This window comes from Neltuma alba, unplaced genomic scaffold, assembly GCF_004799145.2.
Source record: "Neltuma alba isolate B1F8T4 unplaced genomic scaffold, ASM479914v2 tig00008294_pilon, whole genome shotgun sequence".
In the NCBI taxonomy this organism is placed as follows: Eukaryota; Viridiplantae; Streptophyta; class Magnoliopsida; order Fabales; family Fabaceae; genus Neltuma; species Neltuma alba.
Genome location: NW_021634984.1, coordinates 8,461 through 32,127, shown reverse-complemented (window position 1 = coordinate 32,127; position 23,667 = coordinate 8,461). Strand labels below are relative to the sequence as shown.

Sequence of the window (23,667 nt, the reverse complement as noted above, 5' to 3'; positions counted from 1 at the left end):
AATTATATATTGTGTAATCTGATAAGAAATCAATTAAATAAATACGGTTTATATTAAATCCGTCCCACGGATTTAATTCACCTATTCATTAATTCAAAATAAAGATATGACGGAATTATATTTGATTTATTCTAATAAATCAAAGTTGAGATATTATATTATACCATATCAAATCTAGAACTGATATAGATTTAATTTATCCCAATAAATCAAATCTAAGATATCATATCAATCTAAATTTCAAATTTAAAAGTGATAGAGATTTAATTTATCCTTATAAATCAAATCTTATAAATATCTCTTATATCATATAAATATATATACGCGAATATATATATATATATACACGTTCACCCTAGATTATTTATTGAATCTGGATATATCTTAGATTCAATGAATCTGGACATCATAGCTCGTGTTGGGCTATTTTGTGTGCGACCCTGTAGGCCCATATGAAGTTGGCAGTGGGCCATTTACTATAATGACTCACAAGTCGTAAGCGGTCTCTAGCAAGACATCACGACTACCCAAATCATATGAGGATCAATGAACGATGTTACCTTTCACACAACCATATCACGTCCCTTTTGTCACACGACATTTTGGTCATGGATAAGGCATGGAGAACGTCATCCTCCTATTCCTGACTGTTACTTTCTTGATCCCTGAGTAGTCTGAGTATAGAAATGGAACTACCTTTCCATTATAGTATGGCCATACATTTCTCAGACTCACTCATCGAGGAGCCCAGTAATATCTCTCTACGAATGTGAGGGACAAATTCCATCTTGACCATTCACATTCCTCCATATGAAAAACCACTAAGCCTGAACATAGTCTTTATGATCACTCGGTCCAAAGTGACTTTTGACTAGGTCAAAGCTGAGCGTTTCTCATGTAGGAATCCATGATGATCTGAGGTCAAAAGGCATAGTGACATGGTTTGTATATGAGAGAAGCTTATGACTTAACCCATGCAGCTCTCTCAAAACGGGTCGGTCCAACACCTTGTACTCTTACATGTGCCTATGACTTTGATTTATATCTCTATACATCTTCAAAGTCATACTGGTCTTATTTCATCTCTGCTCCCACATAGATGACCGACCAGGGACATTAGGATAAATCATGAGTTATCCAAGGATAGGCATCACAGTAAACATGCAAATAATATGATAACATAATTAAGAAATTCATAAATCAACAATGTTCATAACACAATGATTGGCCCCTAGGGCACAATTTCCAACATTATAATCTTATCTAGCCTTATTTCATTAGGCTTTATTTTATATAAATATCCCACCAAGCCTGGTATGTAGTACTAATGATGAGGTTAGGGAATTCACTCCATGCTACAATTGAATTCCTTTATTTCCTAAGCACACAGCTTTAGAGAGTCTCCTAATATCTAGTTTCCCATCTAGCTAGCTAGCTGGTATTATCTTGATTTTGTCAAATAGCTAGTTTAACATTAAGTTTGACAAAATGGGCTTCTTCCGGGACCACCATAGTAGAAGTTGGCACCCCAATCATCAGAATAATCACCTAGGACAATGTCGTAGCACATGGCTTTGCCAGCAAAAGTGCTGAAGTACTTGGGAGTCACAAAATAATTTTCTTCATTAACAATGGAAATGTCCTTGAAAAGCTAGCCCTCCCAAAACCTGCTCGAGCGAAATATCCACTTCCCATTTCTGTTGTTGTGTGTTTCCCTTCAGATTTCTTGTTCATCACTTCACCTCCCCACTGTATTATTGATGCACTCTTAGACAGGCGATCAAACATAGAAGCTGGCCAGTATCCCACATCTGTATCCCCAAATCTCATCCACCAGTTCCCACTTCGTGGATCCTGCTGATTAATTAGTATTACGTTTATTGTTAGTTTACATTAAACCAAGACAAAAATTAAAAATCAGATGGCATTAGGAGGATCTATATTATGATTGTTTTAAAAAGGGATTTATGTTAATTCTATCCCCAAAAAAAGGTATACCTTCCTGATAAGGATGGAGATTCCATATTGAGAACCACCATCGACAGATAATGGTTGGAGGGTGTTTCCCATCAATACCGTATTGGAAACTTGAACAAAGCCAGGACATTGTAGGTTATAACAGCCAGTTTGTTCATATGAATCACTCTGTTGGATGAAGAAATAATCCATTTGAAAAAAACAACAAAAAGCGAGTGATGTGAAGAAACAAGAAATTGGGTTGATAAGAAATTTGAACTTACTGTCCAATATGCAAAAAGTCTTGGTTTATCATCCCCATATAGCATTGGATGGATCTAGTTGTCCAAATCAAGGAACAGCGTACCACGTACAGAGTTAATACATTTCTTGAATAGACATGTTGTAATGTACTGATGATGCGTACGTGTGATATGTGAGAGAAATTATAGAATACCTGCCAACCTGCTTCGATGCTTTCGACATTATCAGTATCATCTTGATTCATAACCCAAATTTGAGAGAGACTAAATTCATTGCGTCGTTGAACATTTGTCTTCCAAATGTTTATGAATGCTTTGGCTCCGTAATATTCATCTCCCTTCACTTCAGCTGTGTGATGCTACCAAATATTAAAACGCACCGCAAGTGTACGGGTCATAAAAATATATAGTAGCAAATCAAGGTCGATCCTACAGAAAACTCAAATAACAGTGATTAGGCAATAAAAATTCTCTTTTGTTTAAGTTGAGAAAATCAGCATTAAAAGAAATTGGGTGAAAAGAAATTAAAATAAAACAAAACAAAGCTTTCTTCAGTTAATGTAAGCAAATATTAAAAGGTCAACTTATAGTCACTAATCCCTTGCTAGCTTCTTAAATCTTGTTTCACTGAATTGATTAACTTTAATGTTAATTTTGTTAATCTAGAGTTCAATTAGCTACAAGTACCTGACGGTCCACTTATAACCCTCTCTTAAATTAATTATGTAATCTTTCACACAATTACCTAAGAGGCTAAACAATTTGGTCTCACTTATCAACAATTATACGGGACAATTAGGTATAATTCTATCATAATCACAAATTAGATTATCATCCAATCCCATATTACTTAATCTAAGAACTTAATTAAAATCCTCTTTGTCAAGAAAAACTTTAATTCTCAAATTCACAATTAATGGTGGCCAGTCATCAAATGGATAAATAAAAAACAAGATTAAGTAACTAAAATTTAACATTAAGCATCCCCAGTTCAGTGAAAACAAAGCTCAATCCACTAACAAGTTCATAGTTTCTCTAGGCTGTAAAACACACTAGCCACACATGACTTCAAGCAATCTCAATTCAGCAACAATAATTCCAGATTCAAAATCATGATAGAAAGAAAGAAAGAAAGATTGGAAACAAAACACTGTTCGAAGCTCCTACCACAGCTCGTGCTCCTCTGCTCAAAACCAGATTCGGCCTCTCGCAATGTCTGCCTCCTCCCTCTCTCGCTCACTGAACCAGTCGAGTCCAAGAGCAAGAGAAGAAGATGACGTCCAGTCTCCTTGCTGTGAACAGTGTCGAACTTCTCCTCCTGCAGAACCCGTCGGCCACCTTCAGAGAAGAAGTTCCAGTCGCGCCTCACTCCCTTCCTCACTATTCTTCTCGGCGTCTCTCTTCAGAATCCAGCGAAGAAGAAGAAGATACAGAACTGCTCCGCACCAGTTCGGCGCTTTCAGTCTCCGACCCTCCTGTTTGGGCGCCTTCAAGATGAATATCCCCCAAATCCTCCAACGCCCTCGAGGTCTCAACGATTCAAAAATTGCTTCCCCAAAACGTTGTCGTCCCCCATCTCCACCATCAGCACGTGCTCCTCATGATCCCGTTCAAGAATTTCCTAAACGAGCGTTGATGCTTGCTGAAAGAAGAAGAAAATAAAACAAATAAAAGGAAAAATTAAAATGAAAAGGAAAATAAAATAAAAGGAAAGGAAATAAAATATAAGAAATTGAAATAATAGAAAATAAAATCAACTAAATCTTAAACTTAATATTAATTATTTTTATTTATTTCAAACTAAGATTTATAATAAAATCCCCCAAATAATGCTCACAATTAATTTCTTTTCAAATCTCTTTTAAATCATCCAAAATCCTATTGATAACTCTCCAAAAATCACTCAAAATATTCTTTCAAGATATTCAAAATAATAAGTTATCACTGTGGCATACTAGAGGCACCAAAGCCATCAGAGACGAATATAATGTATGTATTTAACATACAAACACACACAAACAAGCCCTCTTTTTAGTCTGAAGTGAAAACCTTCAACTATAATTAATCCATGGTATTGAAAACCGGACCAGATCAACCGGTTTAGACAGGAAATCGATGAAGGAAACTGGTCCGGTTGAGTTTGTGAACTAGGTTCATGGTGACTTGGTGTGACTCGAACTAAACCGGGGTGACCCGCCCAATTTGGTGGGTTAACCCGAGTCCCCCTTTTTGTTTTAAAAAAAATATTTTGATGATTTTTTTTAAAAGTTGTTGATAATTAGGACTTAGTGATTGAATAATTATAGAGAGAAATATTTTGTTTTCATATATCTATTTTGATATTTTGTTGGGATGAATATTTAGTGATTTTAGTAGTATGATATTATAAGAAATTGTAAGGATGTGATTAGTTTACTAGTGATTCAAGATATTAAATTGATATCTAGTTCTTAGTGAACATTGAAATTATTTTTTATTTTTTTATTTATCACCGGTTTGACCCCCGATTTGACTCCAGTCTAATCTACTGACCCTTGACCCATTGCCTTGACCGGTTTAATTACCAGTCCGGTTTTTAGTACCTTGATTAATCCTGGTTCGACTCTACTACCTATATCCAATCTGTCCAACAACACAAGTTTGATTAGTAAACATCAAACTATATTGTTTTCTAAGGCATATGTTAAATTTGGTGAGTAAATTGTTGGGATTGGAGGGAGAAACCCAAAAATGGGCGGCAAAATCCAAACTGAGAAATCCTGAAAAAGGGGAGAGACCAAATTGGGTTAGGAACTGGGGGGATTATGCGTATAAGTGGTCTCCACACTATATCTGAATCCAAAATCTTAGGGAAATAAGTTTATGCTGGGTCCTTCCATTTATATTCCATCTTTTAACCCAACTTTATCCAAGTCAAGTCAATCCACTCCTGACATGCCAGCGTATATTTTGCATATTAAATATAATATACACTTCAAACATTCTAATAAATTGATAACATCACGGCAATAAAGGTACTTCGTGGCTATCCGTAGATGAGTATAATAATCCGGACAGATTTGGGATGCTCTTGTTATCCTTCTTTCCATATTGTTGGAAAGATCCTGATGGCCTCAATATGTCCTCTTTTGTTGTTCTTCTTATAGGAACGGTTCTTTCAGGACAACTTCCACTGTGGTGCCACATTTGAGCAATTGGCTTTGATTCAGTTAACCTTCTTCCTTTTGGAAGAAATGTTCGCCTCATCTTCCTAGAATAGGAAATAATTGGCCTCAGAATTATGAGTTATGAAATCCAATAAAACTAAAACATAAACTTAGATAAATTATTAATTTTACCTGAATTTTGTGATTCTTCAGTTTTGGATGATCGAAAGCAGCTGGCCGATTCAGAATATGCACGCAGTCGATTATGTCACCATCATGACTCTTCTCTTTTTAATACCAAATTAACCCAAACAATCGTAAATTATGTACTGTTATGATAAAAAACAAGAAATAATTTCTTCTTTAAGTGAAACTCCAAGAAAAATATTACAAATTGCTTGATTAATTCTATTATATGTATTCCTGAACATGAAACACTAACGCTTAACGTAATCTTCTTTCTTCTCTACCAACGCTACAAACATATACAGGTAAGAAACAATTATATATATGAAAAAGAAATTAAAAACAGCAGATCGAAAAACCAGTCGAAGAAGATGAGTTGGATACCTTAATAGACTTAACAGCTGGTTCATTCAACTTCTTCAGAAGCTTCCTAACCTCAAGTTGCTCAGCAAATCTACCAATGCCAGTCTTGGCCTTGCTGATTGTGTCTTATTCTGCCATCGCCATGTGCACAGAAGACAATAAAAAGCAGACAACACTTAGCAGCCGAGTCTTCTCATATCCTAGTTCGTACGCCATGAAAGCTGAGAGATATGAAGCAAGCAACTACTTCAGTGAAAATTCTGACTTGGAGATTCAAGAGTCGATCTTGAAGAAATTTATAGGATGACTTAAGATTTTTTGAAATTACATAATTATCCTTCTGTTTAAGGAGATTTTTCATCCAAAATACGTCTATTGACAGTTTAACAAGACAATAAGTAAGCATGCCTTTGAAACATGGAAAACAGCTTTCAACTTAACAAGGCATCTTTCTTGCAGGTTTATTGCAGCTTTCAACTTCTGGGTTCTCATCTTCATGTTCATGGATAAACCAAACATATAATATGGTGTTTTTTCTCCCTTTTTCTAGTGCTGGGAAAATGATTATATATGTTTAGGTTGGACCAAACTTATGGAATCCGACTATGAATTCCGCTAACGTCATGTGTTGCACGAAATGAGATTGATTCATAGATATTATATGTGGTGTTTTGTCACCATTTTAAATTTTTACTAATCTACCAGGCATGATGCTTGATTTTGATTCTTAATTTACTCGATCGATCATCACCATCACCACCTCCACCTTTCACCAATAACTCTGAGACCTTACAATTGCACAAAGCAAAAATTATAAAAAGGGCTAATATTAGTAACTTTTTTTTTTCGTTTAAGATGATAATCTTGGATAATTAGGTTTTCCTACAGGACCACCATAAAAGAAGCGGGTACCTCGATAATCAGAGTAGTATAGCAGTTAGAATGGTTACTGGGATTGAAAATTTGAAATAGTCACTTGCATTAGGAGACACAACTTTACGTCATATCCACTATTTTTTTCCTATTGGATCTTATTTATTATATAAGGATTTTAGATGGATTCCACATATAATGAAAACAAAAATATCAAATCAATTTTAAAATGCAGGTTTTTATTTTTGGATGAACGAAAAAGTTTTTAACGGGTTGAATTTTAGGATTGATCCTTGTGAATTGATTTGTGTTTAGGATAGGAATATACCTAAGGACCTTGCGTAATTTAAACGGAGTAGCGCGGTAATCATCACTTGTGCTAATTAACATAAAGAATTTTGTAATAAGATTAGGATAAGTGTTTAAGTGATTGAGAAGACACTTATATGCACTAAAGATCCTGAGATAAATAAGAGAAAGAATATAAATCAATCGTGTAAGTTAATTAAATTTGCCTTCTTTATTCTATAACACATGAAGTTTTACTAGCTTTCGCCTTTTTTGGCTCTAATTCTGAAAATTATTCATTGATTGTTTTGCTTGATCTAAGATAACGAGGTAGTTTAATGTTATAATAGTAATACGGAAAGTTCTCTTGAGAGAAGGATTTCTCAGTTCTCATCAACAATATGTAGTTCGTCTGATAGTTACGAGGCCCTTTGGGAACACAAAAACGAACTAAAGTCTAAATGTTTGTTTTATAAAAACTTTACGTGATATATTTTAAAAATTAAAAAAAATTCATATAACTTCAGTAAAATTTAAGGGGGAAAAGCTACAAATTTATTCAAATTATTGACACTTTGAAATATAAAAAAAAAAAAAATTCTGCAAACGGTAAACAAAATATAACAGTAATACTTTCTTTTTCTCTAAATTCTTTAGATACATATGAATTGATCTGAATGAATAGTTTATAAGGATCATGGGCAATTAGGATTTCTGCCAGGTCCCCCATAGTAGAAGTAATTGCCCCAATTATCAGAATAACCACTCTTCACATTGTAGCAATTAGACTGATCAGTGTAGGTGGAAATATCAGGAGGAGGCAAAAGTTGATTATCTTGATTAACAACTTGGAGGTCTTTGAAAAAGCTGGCTTTTCCAAAACCTTCTTCAGGAAAACGGCCACTTCCCATTTGTGTTGTGGTGTGTTGTCCATTAGATCCTGAGTTCACAATTTCACCTCCCCATTCTATCACTGTTGCACTGTCTGATAGATTTGGGAACAGAGAGGCTGGCCAGTATCCGAGAACTTGTTCATTCCCAAATTGCATCCACCAGTTTCCTTGTTTTGGATCCTGTTTGATGCAGATTTCGTTAACCAAGCAAGTTACAGAACAAGATTATTTTCTCAGATGAGTCTAATTAGGGAAAAAAGTTCGTGAAGTCAATTATAAAAACATATATCAAAATATAAGTTGATTTTACTTGAAAAAAACAATTGTATCCCATGATTTTATGTTAATTTATAGCTGATTTCTTAATTTTCCCTCCTTAACCCGCTTATTCAAATGGGAAAAATCAGTTCTTGCAATTACTTTTTTTTGGTAATGGCCCTGAAAAAATAAAATAAGGACTAAAGTACATACTTGGTCTTTTAACTTTGTATAAGATTTTAGTTTGGTCCCATAACTTTAAAAAATATATTTTTAGTCCTTTAACTCTAAAATTATTAACCAAAAAATAAAAAAAATGATGATTGTTGATAAAACATTATCATATACTAAAATATTAAATTTAATTTTCAAAACAATCATAATTGTTAGGAAAAAATTATCATTTAATACTAATGATTTTATGGTTAAAAGACTAAAAATATGCTTTTTAAGGGATCAAACTGAAATCTTAAGTAAAAATAAATGACTAAATGCATATTTTAACCTAAAATAAAATAACCAATTGTTCTTGTTTGTATTTTAACTTAAATGTTAGAGATGCATCAAAAACGAATTAGTGGCCTAGCGGAGCTAATGCCTATAGTCTATTTCAGGGTTCTGAGTTTGAATCCTCGTTAAAGTCACATAAATTCAAAAAACAAAAACAAAAATTGAGCATGAAAATGTATGCATCTAGATTAATATATATACCAATAGCATATAATAATTATAAGAGATAAATAGAGAAAGTCCGTTTATTTTCTTATGAATAAATATGAATATATTGGATATATATGGATCCATCAAAAGAGAATTTAAATCATGTCATATGTGGACAAAAGATATAGGGCATTGTGTTTTTATGAGAAAAGAAAAGGATATACAGATCGACTAGATGGAGACAGCACATATTATGCAATTCACAATAATTCATATTGATATCCCATCATCAGCACGTTATGTGTCGAATTTCTTATCTCCTAGCATGTGTCATGTTCTAAAAGGATCTAAACTACTTAACAAAATGCATCTATTTTGATCTACATATCAACCACAGATTTTATTTTAAGCATATTTAACCCGTAACTATATATTTATCTAACTTTTAATCATTTCATAGATTTGATTATTCTCGATTCTCTCCAATAACATCCACAAAATCCAAATGTGCCAGAGGCCCTTTAGATTTATAAGTAAGTAATAATGTCTGTCCATTTGTATTTATATCGTGGAAGTGTCCGCCAAGTGGGGTTATATGTATTCTTGCCAGAATGTCATTGTGTGTGTGTGTACGTGTGTGTGTGTGTGTGTGTGTGTGTGTGTGAAGCAAATTAAAGAAAGATAAGAAGGGGGAAAAAACAACACACGAACCTTCCAGATAAGAATGGTGATGTCATATTGGGAACCACCAAAGCCAGAAAGTGGAGAGATGGTTGCTCCAAGGGCTATTTCATTGTTTGTTTGAATAAAACCAGAGCAAAATAGATTATAGCATCCAGTTCCTTGATACGAATCACTCTGTTATATTTAAAATAACATTGAATAATTAATAATAATGACGAGAGAATACTGGCTGGACATATGACAAATTGATCAGCTTTTAAGAAGTTTAAACTCACCGTCCAATATGTGAACAAACGGGTGTTATTATCCCCATACAGATCTGGGTTAACCTAATTTTCCAAAATACTAAAAGATGAGACAACTAGAAAATAATTAATGTTATAGTTTTTTTTTGGCAATATAATAATAGTTTTTAAATGAATACACACCTGCCAGCCAGCTTCAATGCTATTGAGATCTTGACCAAAAGTGCCACTCAAAAGCCAAATTTGAGAGAGACTGAACTCATTAGATTTTTGAACATTGGGTTTCCAAACGTTCATAGTTGCCTTGGCTCCATAATATTTGTCCCCTTGTACGTATACTATCGCATGCTAGATGATCCAAAACCATCAGAAAAAGATGAGAAAAATTACTTTAAATAAGGAAAATTATGCATTAAAAATATTTTCAATAATCTTTTAATTACTCACTTCAGTTTTAAAAGTAAAAACTAAATAACTAATTTACGAATGTTAATGAAATTAGTTATATTGGTTGTTTGTTAAAAAAAGCCTTGGTTTTTCTAAAATACCGTTTAAATTAAAAACTATGACATTGACAGAAATTTTCTTTAAATGTGTACAATAATAGAGATAATTTAATAAGAAAATTAGAGAAAGTGATTTGATGTTTTAGATTTAGAACCAAAACAATTCCTCAATTAGCTGATAAAGAATAAAATAGAAGCCTGCTATTTCAGTATAATCTTCTGTATTAAGAAGGACTTGAATTCAATCAATTAAAGAATGAACAATTCCATCTCACATTGAGATTAGGTACTTCAGCATATATTCCCTCCGGTTCTTATTATAAGCTTCAAATAATTAATTAATTCACAGATAATAAACCATTAGTTAAAATTAGTTAAAGGCAATAAATAGGTTAGAAATATAATTCTATTTTCAAATATGCTTTTATAATAAATGAGAAAAAAGATGAAAGAAAATGTGTCAGGAAATGTGATAAGAGAGAGTATGATAAAGGAGAGAGAATAATTAATTGTGGGTTTGAAAAAAAATGTATTAAATATTAAGACAAATTCCAAATTGAAGCTTATAAAAAAGACCACACTCCTCTCCAAATTTGAAGCTTATAAATAGCATATGGGGAGTATACACTTGTTTCTTTTTTTCAAGGCTATTATCAATGTCATGTTCCCATGAAAAAATTGCCTAGAAAACCAAAGTCCCGTTTTTTTTTTTTTTTCTGGATTCTCTCTTTTCATTTAATTTGAGCCTGGAATAATACTGAAAAGTACCATAAATCTAGATTGATTTTACTAGGGAAGAGGATCATACTCCTATTTTATTCTGTGAGTTTTATAAGAGAATGACAGGATATATATATATATATATATATATATATTGTACCTGGTGGCCACTACTTTTAGTGATAAGTTCAGGTTGAGGTTGTGCAGATGTGGGTTGAGGGATGCTTTTTTGCTTCTTCTTTCCAAATTGTTGAATAGAGTTCGCTCTCAATATGTCATCTTCTTTCGTTCTTCTCACTGGAATCGTACCTTTTGGGCAACTTCCACTGTTCTGCCATGACTGACTCATTCCCTTTGAATTTGAAGTCACTTTACTTTCTTCCTCAGCAATCATTCTTCCTTCTGGGTGCCAATTCGGTCTCATCTTCACTCATATGAACAATAATAATAATAGACTTCAAACTTTTTAGTCATTACAGAAATCTCAACATAATTAAAAAGGTCGATCTTTTTTACCTGAATTTTATGATTCCTGAGGTCTGGATGATCAAAAGCGGGTTGATTTGAGATGAGAACACAGTCGATTGTATCTCCATCAGAGCTCTGTTTTTAACAACACCAAATTTTTAATCTCAGCAGTCTTAAATTGGACCAATATATTGCTTAGTTAATTGGGATCAGCAAGTAGAAGTCAAAAACAGAGGGAGAAAATCTATTTTATATGGCTTGATCATACTGAAGTTGTCTTGACGACATGAAAATATCAGAAATTAAAATTAATCAGAAAGTAGGAATTTTTCACCTGGATGGACTTAACGGCTGGTTTATTCAACTTGTTCAAGTGTCTATGAACCTGAAGCTTCTGTGTGTAACTGCTATCGCCACCGCCGACTGCCGTTGCGCCAACGGTGACTAACCCACCAGCAATAGTCAAGTATCCAGAAAACAAGAAGCAGATCATCATCATTTTCTCTTCCCAAGTCTTCATATGTCCTAATTTTGCTGTCATTGAAGGGATGAGAACTGAGTATAAAGAGAAAAAAAGTACCTTTTATCAGAATTCTCAATTGGGAATTCGAGATTTTGAAGGCACAGAAATTTATACTATATATATATATATATATATATTATATATGTGTATGTGTACATATATGATGCCCAAGTGGATTATTCTGGACCTCAAAACTACGGTGGGTTGTTGAGGAGAAAAAAGATGGTGTCTAATGGCTTCCTCTGCTTATCCACGCACCTTACTGACTCCTCTTTTTATTATAGTATATTACTTCTAGTTCTAATTATAAGACCTCGTTTATAGTTTACATCCAGTGGATCTTTAAAATTTTGTTAGCAGATAATTATTAATACAAGACATATGTAATATTTATCATGACACAATAAAATATGCATACTCTTTTAGTGAATTAATGTATAATATTAATGTTCTTTTTGTGAATTTTAAATAAATATCAAACTTCTGTATGGTGCTCTTTCAATTCCTAGTCTTTTTTTTTCCCCCTGCAAAACAGAAGGGGCATTTTGGGCATTAAAGAGAAGATAATGGGAGTGCTAGGTTGGCCGCCTTCTGGTTCGCTTCCACAGGGGACCGGGGTACGAAATACTTTCGCCGGGTTCGCGCGATGTTTTTGACCGCCACTTAATAGACGCGAAATTACTTTAATACCCTTCTTTTAATTCCGAGGTCGTTCTTTTATTATGATTATGAATTAGATAATATGCCGGCATTATACATGTATGAATCATATATTATTAATTACAAAAATAATGTCTCTTTTGTAAACAAGTAGAATTCAATTTTTTATTTTTTATTTTGAAAGAACCAATATCTTCCATATAAAAATATGTATTTATGCTGATGAAATATATTTTTATAAAAATTCAAACTAAAATTTAAAATTATTATCGATATTTAAAAAAATCTGTAATTTATTTTTTCAAACATCCATATTATAGGTTAGCTGTTGAATGTTGATATTTGCCTTTTTAGTTGCACCAAAAATGGATAGAGACATTGTTAAATTTAATTTTGTATATGTGTATATACCAAGAACAATTATACCGCCACCTTCAGGAATACTAATATTTTCAGTTTTAGTTCTGTATGGGATCCAGCTCAATGGAGTTGGCAACTTTCCATGAAGATATTATTGATACAGCACTTTGGGCTACAAATGAAAGCATCATTATAGCTTTTTGGTAGTGCTTCCTTTCATTGATTAGAAAATTTGATATATGATCGGATCCATTTAATAATATGAGAAATTCACTTTGAGAACTTTAAGAAACAAATCATTATGCCAAATCAGAAAACTAAACAATCAAATTAGAGTTTTTTGGAAGGAAAAATTACAGTAAGTCTAATGCATTACAGGGTAGAAAAATAAGTTAAGTTATATTATTCATAAAGCATAAATAATATGATTTACACACACACACAGAGAGATAGAAGATCAGACCAAATATGATATATGGTTCGGTGAAATTAGGAAACTATTGAACTCGTGCATGAACTTGTCAAACAAAAAGACTTAAGTATCAGTACTTCACAGGATTTTATATTAAAAAAATATCAATATTAAAATTCAAATTTTTTCCAACCAGCCAATAAATTTTTTAAATGGGCACTTGTCACCGTTTTATCATAAAATGAATGCCTTCAAATAAAGTTATATAATAATGAGATTGGGAAACTTTAATTTGTGGTATAGTTATAAATAGAGAGTGTTAACCGGACATTACAAACTTCTCATTTAGTCCGTGGAGAGGATCATGCATTATTAACTCAAAATCTAATTAATATTAATTTGCCTCTGCATATGTCACTTTTGATTATCTTAATGAGTTTGGATAGACCTGCTTTCATTTGGTGTTTGGACAAAAATAGCAGCAAAAAAAAAACAATGAAACAAATAAAAGTATAGAGATTTTCTCCTCAGTATAAAAGCTGTCATAATATCACTCCACACATTCAAATATACATCAATTTTTCTTTTTTTCCCCCGTAACATGTGTAATTTATCAGCCATTTTTATTAGAAAAAAATTATATCACAAGTCTAGTTTAGTCACAACTCAAGTTCTCAACGAATGTTTTGTCTTCCACATGCATGATTCCACCCCTCTCTCTATTTATATATATATGTATATATAATTATATATGAAATTTCTTAATATATTCTTCCCCGGCCATCGATGCTTGGATGAGGATTAATTAATGATGACAACTGCTGATTCAAAAGTTAAAATAATGATATATAGTATAATTGTTTGATAAATATGTATACTAATTTTTTCAATTTTATATCATCGATGCTCACACGCCCACATGCTAGTTCATATCAAGCCACAGTCATCATTAGGCATATGGTACATATCATTAACGTATCTGTAACCCATATGCTATCATATTCAGGAGAATATAATATAAATTTATCTCTTAACTTATTAGTATAAATATTATCACATATATCAACTATTTTTTTTTTCTAGCCTAAAATATAATGATGGCTTTCCCCCATTTAGAAATGTTCTTGGATATTTTTAAATTCAAGTAAAGTTTATGGTGCTAGTCACACTTTTGATTACAGTTTATATGTCAACCCTATTTTTAATGTGTTTTCTCATATTTATTATTATTATTTTATTCCAAATCTTAAAATCAGGGCATTTAGCCATTCATTGATCCAAACAATTTTAAGAAATACTCGTACTCCTTTACTCCTTAATGTAAAACCTAATTATAGAGTTTTATGTAAAATCTATTTAACATATTTATTAATTTTTTTCAAATTAAATACTCTCTCAACAATAATCAAGTAGCAGATAGAGTGAGAGAATTAAAGAAGATAGTTAGAGTGTTTTAGAAAAATTATGTCATATTAACTAATTTAATTAATATCATTAATCTACTTAAATTAGTTAATTAAATCTTCTATTGAGTACAGGAGGAGTAACTCATATTTCAAACCAGGAGCAGGAAGTTAAAAATCTCCCATAAATAACTTATTTTACAATTATTGGTACAATGGCGGGGCTCATAATTATTTGTATTACAACTATGATTGGAATATTCTTTTTTGTCAAATGACTAAATGAGAGATGAGAATTTGTTTTCACATTGTACCCAATCTTCAAGGAACCTACTATCAATCAAAACATACGTATAAATAAATGGACAAATAAATGGACCTTCATCTAAAACCCAAAAATTAAAAAAAAAATTAAAAAAAAGAAGAAGTGAAATTATGTGCATGGAGAATATTAACAATGGAGGTTATCACTGGAAAGATTCCAGGTACCTTGAAAATTGAAATAACTGATGGCCATCTAATCATTGATTCAAAATGTTTGGCTTTTTTGAAAGCCAAAACACCATAACTAAAACGTAGAATTAAAAAAATGCATTTAATTAATTTTCTCAGCATGAAAGTTCACACATTTTTTTGAGCTAACAGTGATGAGTTAACCACTTGTTTCTATATCATAATCAGCGATGATAAATATCAAATGGTATGCTTCGTGCACGTCAATAAGTATAAAATCTAACATAACTCAAACGAAGAACAGTGCAAAGTAAAAACCTTATATTTAAATGTATGTTCAAAACTGAAATATATATTACACACACTCTCTTTCTGCATATAAAGAATTTAGAATGTTATTTTGTTATTCCATCTAGCGTAGCTCTCTTTGCATCAGTTGTCTTAACCGGTTGGGATTATCTCTTCTACTTTCTTCCTTTATTTGTCATTCATTTTCTGATAAATTAATTAAAAATTCATGATTATTCAAGTTTCTTTTCATAAGACCATACTAAAAACATGATTCCAAACGAAGAAAAGAGAGGGACACCATGCAATACAATCTTGATTTTGAGGTAAAACTTAAATTAAATTGTTCCACTTGCACTACGTACTCATTCTCTTTGATTTGCAATAGGTTGACACACTCATATGTATATATGTATATTTATATGTGTGCGTATATATTTATTGATGTTCTTCATGTCCTAGTTTTTCTCTTACACATAAGGAATTAATGCATGGGTTCCTTTTTGGTGGAGGAAATTTACTTCATAGATAGTTAAACGTGTACTAGTCATAAATTCCAACCATTTGATGGAATGGCGAAAACGCATTTTTAAATACGCATGTAATATTATTTATATATTAACAAAACAATATCATATATAATTTAATGGGTTAGTTTAATTTAAAATCATATGGTTAACTATGATTAATCAAGGAAAATTTTTTATTTTTATTTTTTTAGTAGGCACAGGTATCTCCAATTAGAGACAATCATGTTCAAGGTATTGTTAATCACTAAATGTGGGCATCTCTCTGAGCAAGAATTCAATATGTTTTCAATTTTAATCATCAAAGTATGGATGACATGATTATTAAGATTAGTTTTAATAAAATAATAATAATAACAATAATAATAATAATAAATATTTTTGTTAGGCTAAAATTTGGCAGCCAAACATTTTGAGCGTGTTCCAAATATATGGAAAGTGGGTGACGACCAACTTTTTACATAGGGTATGGCTATAAAAAATTTACAGGAGCTAAGTTTGACTATTTAAGTCAATATAAGTAAAATGTGTTATAATTAAATTAGTTAAAATTCTATTATGTTGTGAATGCAAGTTTTGATGGCTGAAGTCTTTATATTGTTGAGTGGATCTAAGAGTTGTTTAATCAAAATTTTATATGAATTTTAACTATAATTTTTTAAAAAAAAAAAGGCAAAATGATATATTAAAATTTACAAAATTTACATAGTATTAAAACAAGAAAAAAAAAAACTATCCTCCAAAAAACTGGAAAGTACATTAGAAGGAATTAATTTAACAAAAAGAAAAGGAATTGTAGTTATAATTTGACGAGGATATGTATGCAAATTAGTGAATCAAAGTAGAATAATTATAATTCAATTTCTTTAGGAAAAGTTTTGCGATTGGCTTACCTAGCATTTTGGTGTGGCTATGCGACCATTAATTAACTGAAAAAATTACAATAAGTTCCCACATGAAAGAATTAAATATAAAATTTTTTTTGAAATTATCAAATTATTCTAAAGTGTCAAAGATCTCATTGCAAGAGATTTTATTTATTTAATTGCTAGATTGTCCTTATTTTTTTAAAGTATGTATTGACAACTGAAAGAACAATTATTAACAACTTAAAGTGTAACAATTAATAACTATCGCGGCGGGTATTAATAACACATTTTCTCAATGCATCACGAAAATATAATGCATGAGTTGTCAATATCTGCCACTATAGTTGTTAATCGTTATACCTTAAGTTGTTAATGACTGTACTTTCAGTTGTAAATGTATACTTTTTTATTAAAAAAAAAAAGATAAGTGCAATTTGGTAATTAAACAAATAAAATTTCTTGCAATGAGTCTCTTGAAACTTCAGATTAATTTGATGATTTCGAAATACTTTTTTGTATTTAATTCTCTTGGGTATGACCTTATTGTAATTTTTCCTAATTAATTTGATATATGGTGGTGTAACTGATTCAATGAATCTGTATCTTATTGAACAAGTATGTTTTTTTTTTTCTTTTTTACATTGACTCATATTTTTATACCCACACGCAAATTTAAATAATTTGTGCAATTTAAAATACATGTATATGATATATAATAATTTTTATTTTTGGCCATCGATATATAATAAAATTAATTTATAATAAGTTGCACAATTCATGGAAGACTCATTATTTGAACTCCGTGTGATTGATTATGGCGGTGATCAAATGTAATTTAATTAGGCAAAAACACAGTACTCCTCTGGTCCTATATATTTACAGGGCAGAAAGAAAATATTTTCTGATCCTATTTATTTATAGGGTTATGAGAAAAAAAATTTTCGTGAATGTACAATTTTACCTTTCGTTTATTATTATGTTGACTTTATTTACATAGAGTATCATATATATTAAATAGGAATAAAGTTAAAAAATGATTAAATTTTAAATGAGAGTTAATAAAGTTTTGGGTTTTTCTTACTCTATGTGAAACATATTAAAAATGACTTATAGATAAAATTAGGGAAGTATTTATTAGCTGTCAACCCTTTCATATTCTAAAATAGATCGATGATTCATGCGTTTTCATTTTGCACTTTCAAAAGTTCTGAAAGTGTTGGCGATTTGGAGGTACCCCTTATTCTATTAAGCTGGGTATGCTAGCACGTATGTCACAATGTCACACGAAAGAAAAAGCATATAGCTGTGTGAATTTATAATATATAGACACACACACAGAGTGAGAGAGAGAGCGCATTAAAAAATTGGTGTTATTGTTTTGGCAGAGAATGTATATAGTCGCCTGCTCTTTTAACGCACAATGAACAAAAGTTCAACAATCAACTAAATGCAAGATACAGCTAATTACTACCTCTTTAATGCTTAACATAAGAGCTAAATAATTAATTTACAAATATTTAAAAAATTAGTTAAATTAGTTATTTGTTATAAATAAATATTATTTTTTTAAAAATATTCCGACTAATTATGTGTATTAAATATACATATTAATGAAAACTACTTAACATGTGTAATCACTATAAGAATTACTTGGAAGCAAAATAGTTAAGTATTGGAGACAAAGCGGATTGAAATACTCATTTGGTCCTAAATATAAGATTTATTTTTTAGTATATTTTATACTACAAAATGGGTCTTATATTTAGGACCGGAGAAATATTATATTTAAGACCAAATTGACTTTTTAATTAGCTCATATGTTAAGGATTAGAGATAGTAATAATTAATACTCACCAATTCCAAATAAAACTAGTTAAAAGGTTTGTTTGGTTCTGAATAGAGAATCTCAATACACTTTAACACCCAGATTTATATTTTTTTCCCCCTTCAAAATATCCACATTTCTTATAACATTAAAATTATCCATATTGATTACACTTATTAATTAGCAAAGGTTCTATCAAGAGACAGTTTTAACATAACTAACACAGATTTTTTATAAATAACTAACTTAATTAATTTTTTTAATATTTAAAAACTTGTTATCTAATTTTTATCTTTAGAATTGGACGTAGTACTTTATCTATTGGTTATAGGATCGTTATTTTTCAATAAGGTTATAAATTTTATAAACATGTTAAATTAAATATTGTGTAAAATTTCATTTTATAATTTAAAATATAGTAATATATGGGCCATGTATAATTAAACAAAATAACACAGAACATACAAGCATATACTATATACAACAGTTTATGCCGCTGTACAATAGGCGATGTACGTTCTTCTTCTTTTTTATTACCTGGCGCACGTATTTTTTTATTAGAGATGATCTTGTTTGCAACATTTTAAATGATTAACTCTTTCTGTTAGACTCAACCATGAATGCTAGGAGATGTATCTTTTTTTTTTTTTTTGGGTACAAGAAAGTTTAAATTGGTTGAGTCTTAGGAGCTTACCAGGGTTAGCGCAAACTTTTAGACTCAAAGAACGCTTATAGAAGTATTAAAAGATTGCCCACCAATAAAATCCTTACATAGATGAGATTATAAACCGACTCTACTAATTAAACTAACTATGGATCCTCATTCTTCAAAAGGCTGATGAAAAAATGTTATACGTCGAGTATGAGGCCCGATGGGCTCTCTCTATGGACTGGGCTTTTCAATGTCTGGGATTTTCTTTGATTTTTGTTTTTTATTGATGCAAGACCTTCTTTGAATTGTTTTTAGAACGTGAAATGAAACAATTAAAAATGGCCTGGATCGTTGACCGAAAACAAATGGCCAGGAGCAACGCTACATATCATTGGAGAGTTGAGTAAGTACGCACTCGGGGTTACCGGCCCAGTTTGGAATTTGGTTTCTGTTCTTGTAGACTCCGGGCTTGACATTTTTTTTTTTAACACCCTCCAATTTTTAATATAGGAGTTATACAATTAATTTATATAAAAATTTAAGAAATTGAAAAAAGTAATTATTTGTTAGAAATATGTGCTAATTTAAGAAATAAAACAAATTAAGGTTTTATACAAAAATAAATGTGTTAATAGTAATATATTACCTTCGGTCCTTAATATAAGAATTCGATAACTAATTTAAAAATATTAAAAAATTAGTTGAGTTGGATATTTATCACCAATATGTGTTGATGTCCTTAAATTCCTCTATTTAATTATGTGCATTGGAAGAATACCCTTTGATGAAATCCTCTATAATCAACAAGGTTATTTTGACAAAAATAATAAACAAAATAAATTGAGATTTTATATTTAGAACCAAATCTAACGACTTATCCGGTTTTTTTTTATTAACAACCGGAGGTAATATTTTACATTGAATAATGAGAATATGATTGTTGAAACTCCAGTTGATCGAGACCAGAAAATCAAGTTCTCATCAGTTTCTCTGACCACTAGGATCATGCAACACTTTGCCTAATGATGCTGTCTTGGGTTAATGGAATCTTAAACTCCAGAGAGAGAGAGAGTGCTAATAAGATTCTGATATTATGATTAGTAAAGCCAGAAACATCATTAATATCATCGAGTGTTCGTAAAGGTGACGGCACTGCTACCAGCAACTAGCTGTAGTCTGCACCATTCATATATGCATGTTGCAAATAAATTAAATTAAGCATCAAATTAAATGGTTGCATAGAAAATCACAGTGTTACTATATAATTAATGACAGAAATTATAAGAGAAGCATAACTTGGTTTTCTTCCATTCATCAGCACAGCAACGTGTTTGACCTGCTTGCTACCTTGGAATAACAAAATTTAATAAAAGAAATTAAAAGTGGGTTGAAGAAAGCTAGATCCGAAGGGATTTTGTATTATTATTATATTATTATAATGTATTGGGATTTATCTAACCCATACCTTGATTTGTGTAGTCTGTTTTGCATCACCCACGGATTTTAGGGACTATCATATATTATTGCTTTCTCACTACCTTCTGTCCGTGTTACTATTTCCTTATTTCCATTTAAATCTTCCGTGATTACAAAATTAATATTCCATGATCCGTTGTATAGTGCATATTCAACATAGTTTACAAGAACCAAGAAAATTTTAAACTTTATTAACGTAATATTAGAATTTACTAACTTTTTAACCTTACTTATGTTTAAGGTGTATAATTCCCAAAAATATATCAGTCGACAAAACAATAAATTAGGAGTCAGCTTATCCTTTTATGCAAGAACTTGTTTGAATTAAAGTTTGCAAAAACAACTCTTATTCCGATTAAATTTTCAAACTAAAATTGAAATAAAAGTCAAGTAGTATAACATAATTTATAGTTGGATTATTATGAAAAAAATCAATTTGATAAAAAAAAATTTTAAAATGTTGAAATCTTTGAAAGTCTGGAAGTCAAAAAGCCAAAAGACCAAAAAAATTACTTCAACTTTAAAGTCATTTTCACCAAAAGCCAGTTCTGAACATAACTTTGGGCATATAAATTGACTTCTTGGGTGTAAGAAGCTACGTAAGTCTGAGTAACACAAATTAATGTTAAACATGCAACTTAATGGTGATTTGGACCGCAAAAAATACACACTTTAATAAGAGGAGAGAAGTTGATTCATGGCCAATAAAAGTATATACGCATGAATCACGTTACTGCTAATCGGCCAGATAAGCTGTAATAATTGGATGTATTCAAATTTTAAGACATAATATATATTAGCAGTGTAAATAAATTGCTCATATATGTGATTATTTTAAGAATAGATGAAATTTTGGAGGATAAAAACATAGATAATACAGCCAAATATTTTTGTTGGCTTTCACCAAATTTCTGCATAATTTCGGATATAACACCATAATCAGTTCGATCACGTGAGGGTACAGTTTATGGTAGTTAAACTTATAAAGTCTTAATTCTAAAATGCTGCCAGAAACTATGACAAATGTAATATTACGATCAGAACAGATTGAGAAAAAGAATGGTCAAAGCACATATTAACATCTTCCATGTCTCAAGTACTACCAAACAAACTCGGTCTTAAGTAACAAACAAAAATGAAGGTTGCTACACTTTCCACCATGAAATATAAACTACATAAATTATGTTGATATATGTAGTTAGGCTCATAAAGAAAAATTATAAGGTCTCTCATTCACCCTTTCTATAAATAAGCGTATATTTTAAAAAAATTATTTTTATTACTTTAACTAATTTTACCCAATTATTAACCTGCTACATGTCTTTAGTTTAATTAGAACTAATTTGTGCTTCGATTTGTTCGATCAATATTATCAATCTGATGCTAAAAAAATTTTCACTCCCTTAACTTTATTCACTTTTTTTTCCTGTAAATCGTTTAATATTGCCTTGGATCCATAATCATGCTGCGTCATCCAAAGGGAAACATAGCTGCATCCCAATGAACCGAAAGAATTAAATCGGTGATTAATTAATTCATAATGCCTGACTAAGTTCATACTGAATTATCAGTATATATAGTATGTACTATGTGTGTATATGCATATATATATATATATATATATATAACCCGAAGGTTTGACCCTTTTGCACTGAATTTGATGCAAATTCTCCACTTTTACATATGAACGTGATTCAAGGTTAGCCGCTGGATCTTCATCCTCTTCCGAGTTTGACGATAATACCTTTCACAAAATCAAAATAATTAAAGCAATAATAATATGATTAATTAATATTAAAGTAAATTATAGATGGGTCAGAATGAATATGACGACGCAAATATCGCTCGTCTTACACACGCTCAAGTGATTCAAAATAGATAAGTATAATACTTTCATTTGAAAATCTCTTTCAAGTGGCATATAAACTGGTTCCAGTTGGAAAGATCTTGATTAAAATAATACTAATGATAAAGCATATTGAACTAATGCAATGAAATCAGCTCAACATGGCTCTATAGTTATATTTGACTAAGACTACTTAAGAGACAGATACAATTTATATTGTAAATGAAGAAAACTAAACCCCACATTTTCACATATATATATATATATATATATATATATTTATATGGATTGTAATTGACAGTTAGCAACTTTTCTTCATCCAAGGCAATTTTTAGGAGCTAGGTCTCCCATTCAACCGACAATTACCAAAGATTTCTTGATATTATTGCAATAATGTTATTGACTTATATTCAATAAGGTATGAAAAGACGATATATAGTTTTAAAAACTTAATGATCTAAAAATCGATTTTAAAACATGCATGTAACTCCTGCTTATATACATTAATTATAACTTTTTTGGTATGATATGCAGCATTTCTCATGAAATGATTTTGATTGATTACATTTATTAGTTTTTATAGATTAAAACCCATCAATTAACTAATACTGATCTGTCTGATACGAGCATATCAAACAGCTAGATATAGCCTAAAAGTCCTTCCTTAACTTGTGTTACTCTTCTTCAACCATATCAGCTTTCTGCAATACAATAATGTTATAATCACATCATGAATAGTATTAATTAATTGAAAACAGTTTTCTATATATTTCCGTGCCATTTCTTGGTTGTGATAAACTTGTGAGTGAAGCTAGCTAGCATATATTGCACAGAAGACCACACAAAACTCTATCTCTCTCTCTC

At 30.9% G+C, this 23,667-nt stretch overlaps 1 protein-coding gene and 1 long non-coding RNA gene across 3 annotated transcripts; both read right to left on the bottom strand.

The window, feature by feature from the left end:
- Window positions 1-2,064: 2,064 nt before the first annotated feature.
- Window positions 2,065-3,718, bottom strand: LOC114753926 (uncharacterized). 2 transcript variants are annotated; one of them, XR_003741077.1, is made up of 4 exons: window positions 3,387-3,718; window positions 2,414-2,578; window positions 2,241-2,294; window positions 2,065-2,145 (listed from the first exon to the last, which is right to left on the bottom strand). It is a non-coding gene; the product is annotated as an uncharacterized LOC114753926 (long non-coding RNA). The 2 variants fall into 2 exon arrangements; XR_003741078.1 differs by having other exon boundaries at window positions 2,414-2,568.
- Window positions 3,719-7,696: 3,978 nt separating this feature from the next.
- Window positions 7,697-12,029, bottom strand: LOC114753925 (uncharacterized). The gene is made up of 7 exons (XM_028942626.1): window positions 11,844-12,029; window positions 11,558-11,644; window positions 11,202-11,465; window positions 9,999-10,163; window positions 9,846-9,899; window positions 9,598-9,744; window positions 7,697-8,148 (listed from the first exon to the last, which is right to left on the bottom strand). The coding sequence occupies exons 1-7, from the start codon at window positions 12,027-12,029 to the stop codon at window positions 7,771-7,773; spliced, it is 1,281 nt and encodes a 426-aa protein (XP_028798459.1). The 3' UTR covers window positions 7,697-7,770.
- Window positions 12,030-23,667: the final 11,638 nt, after the last annotated feature.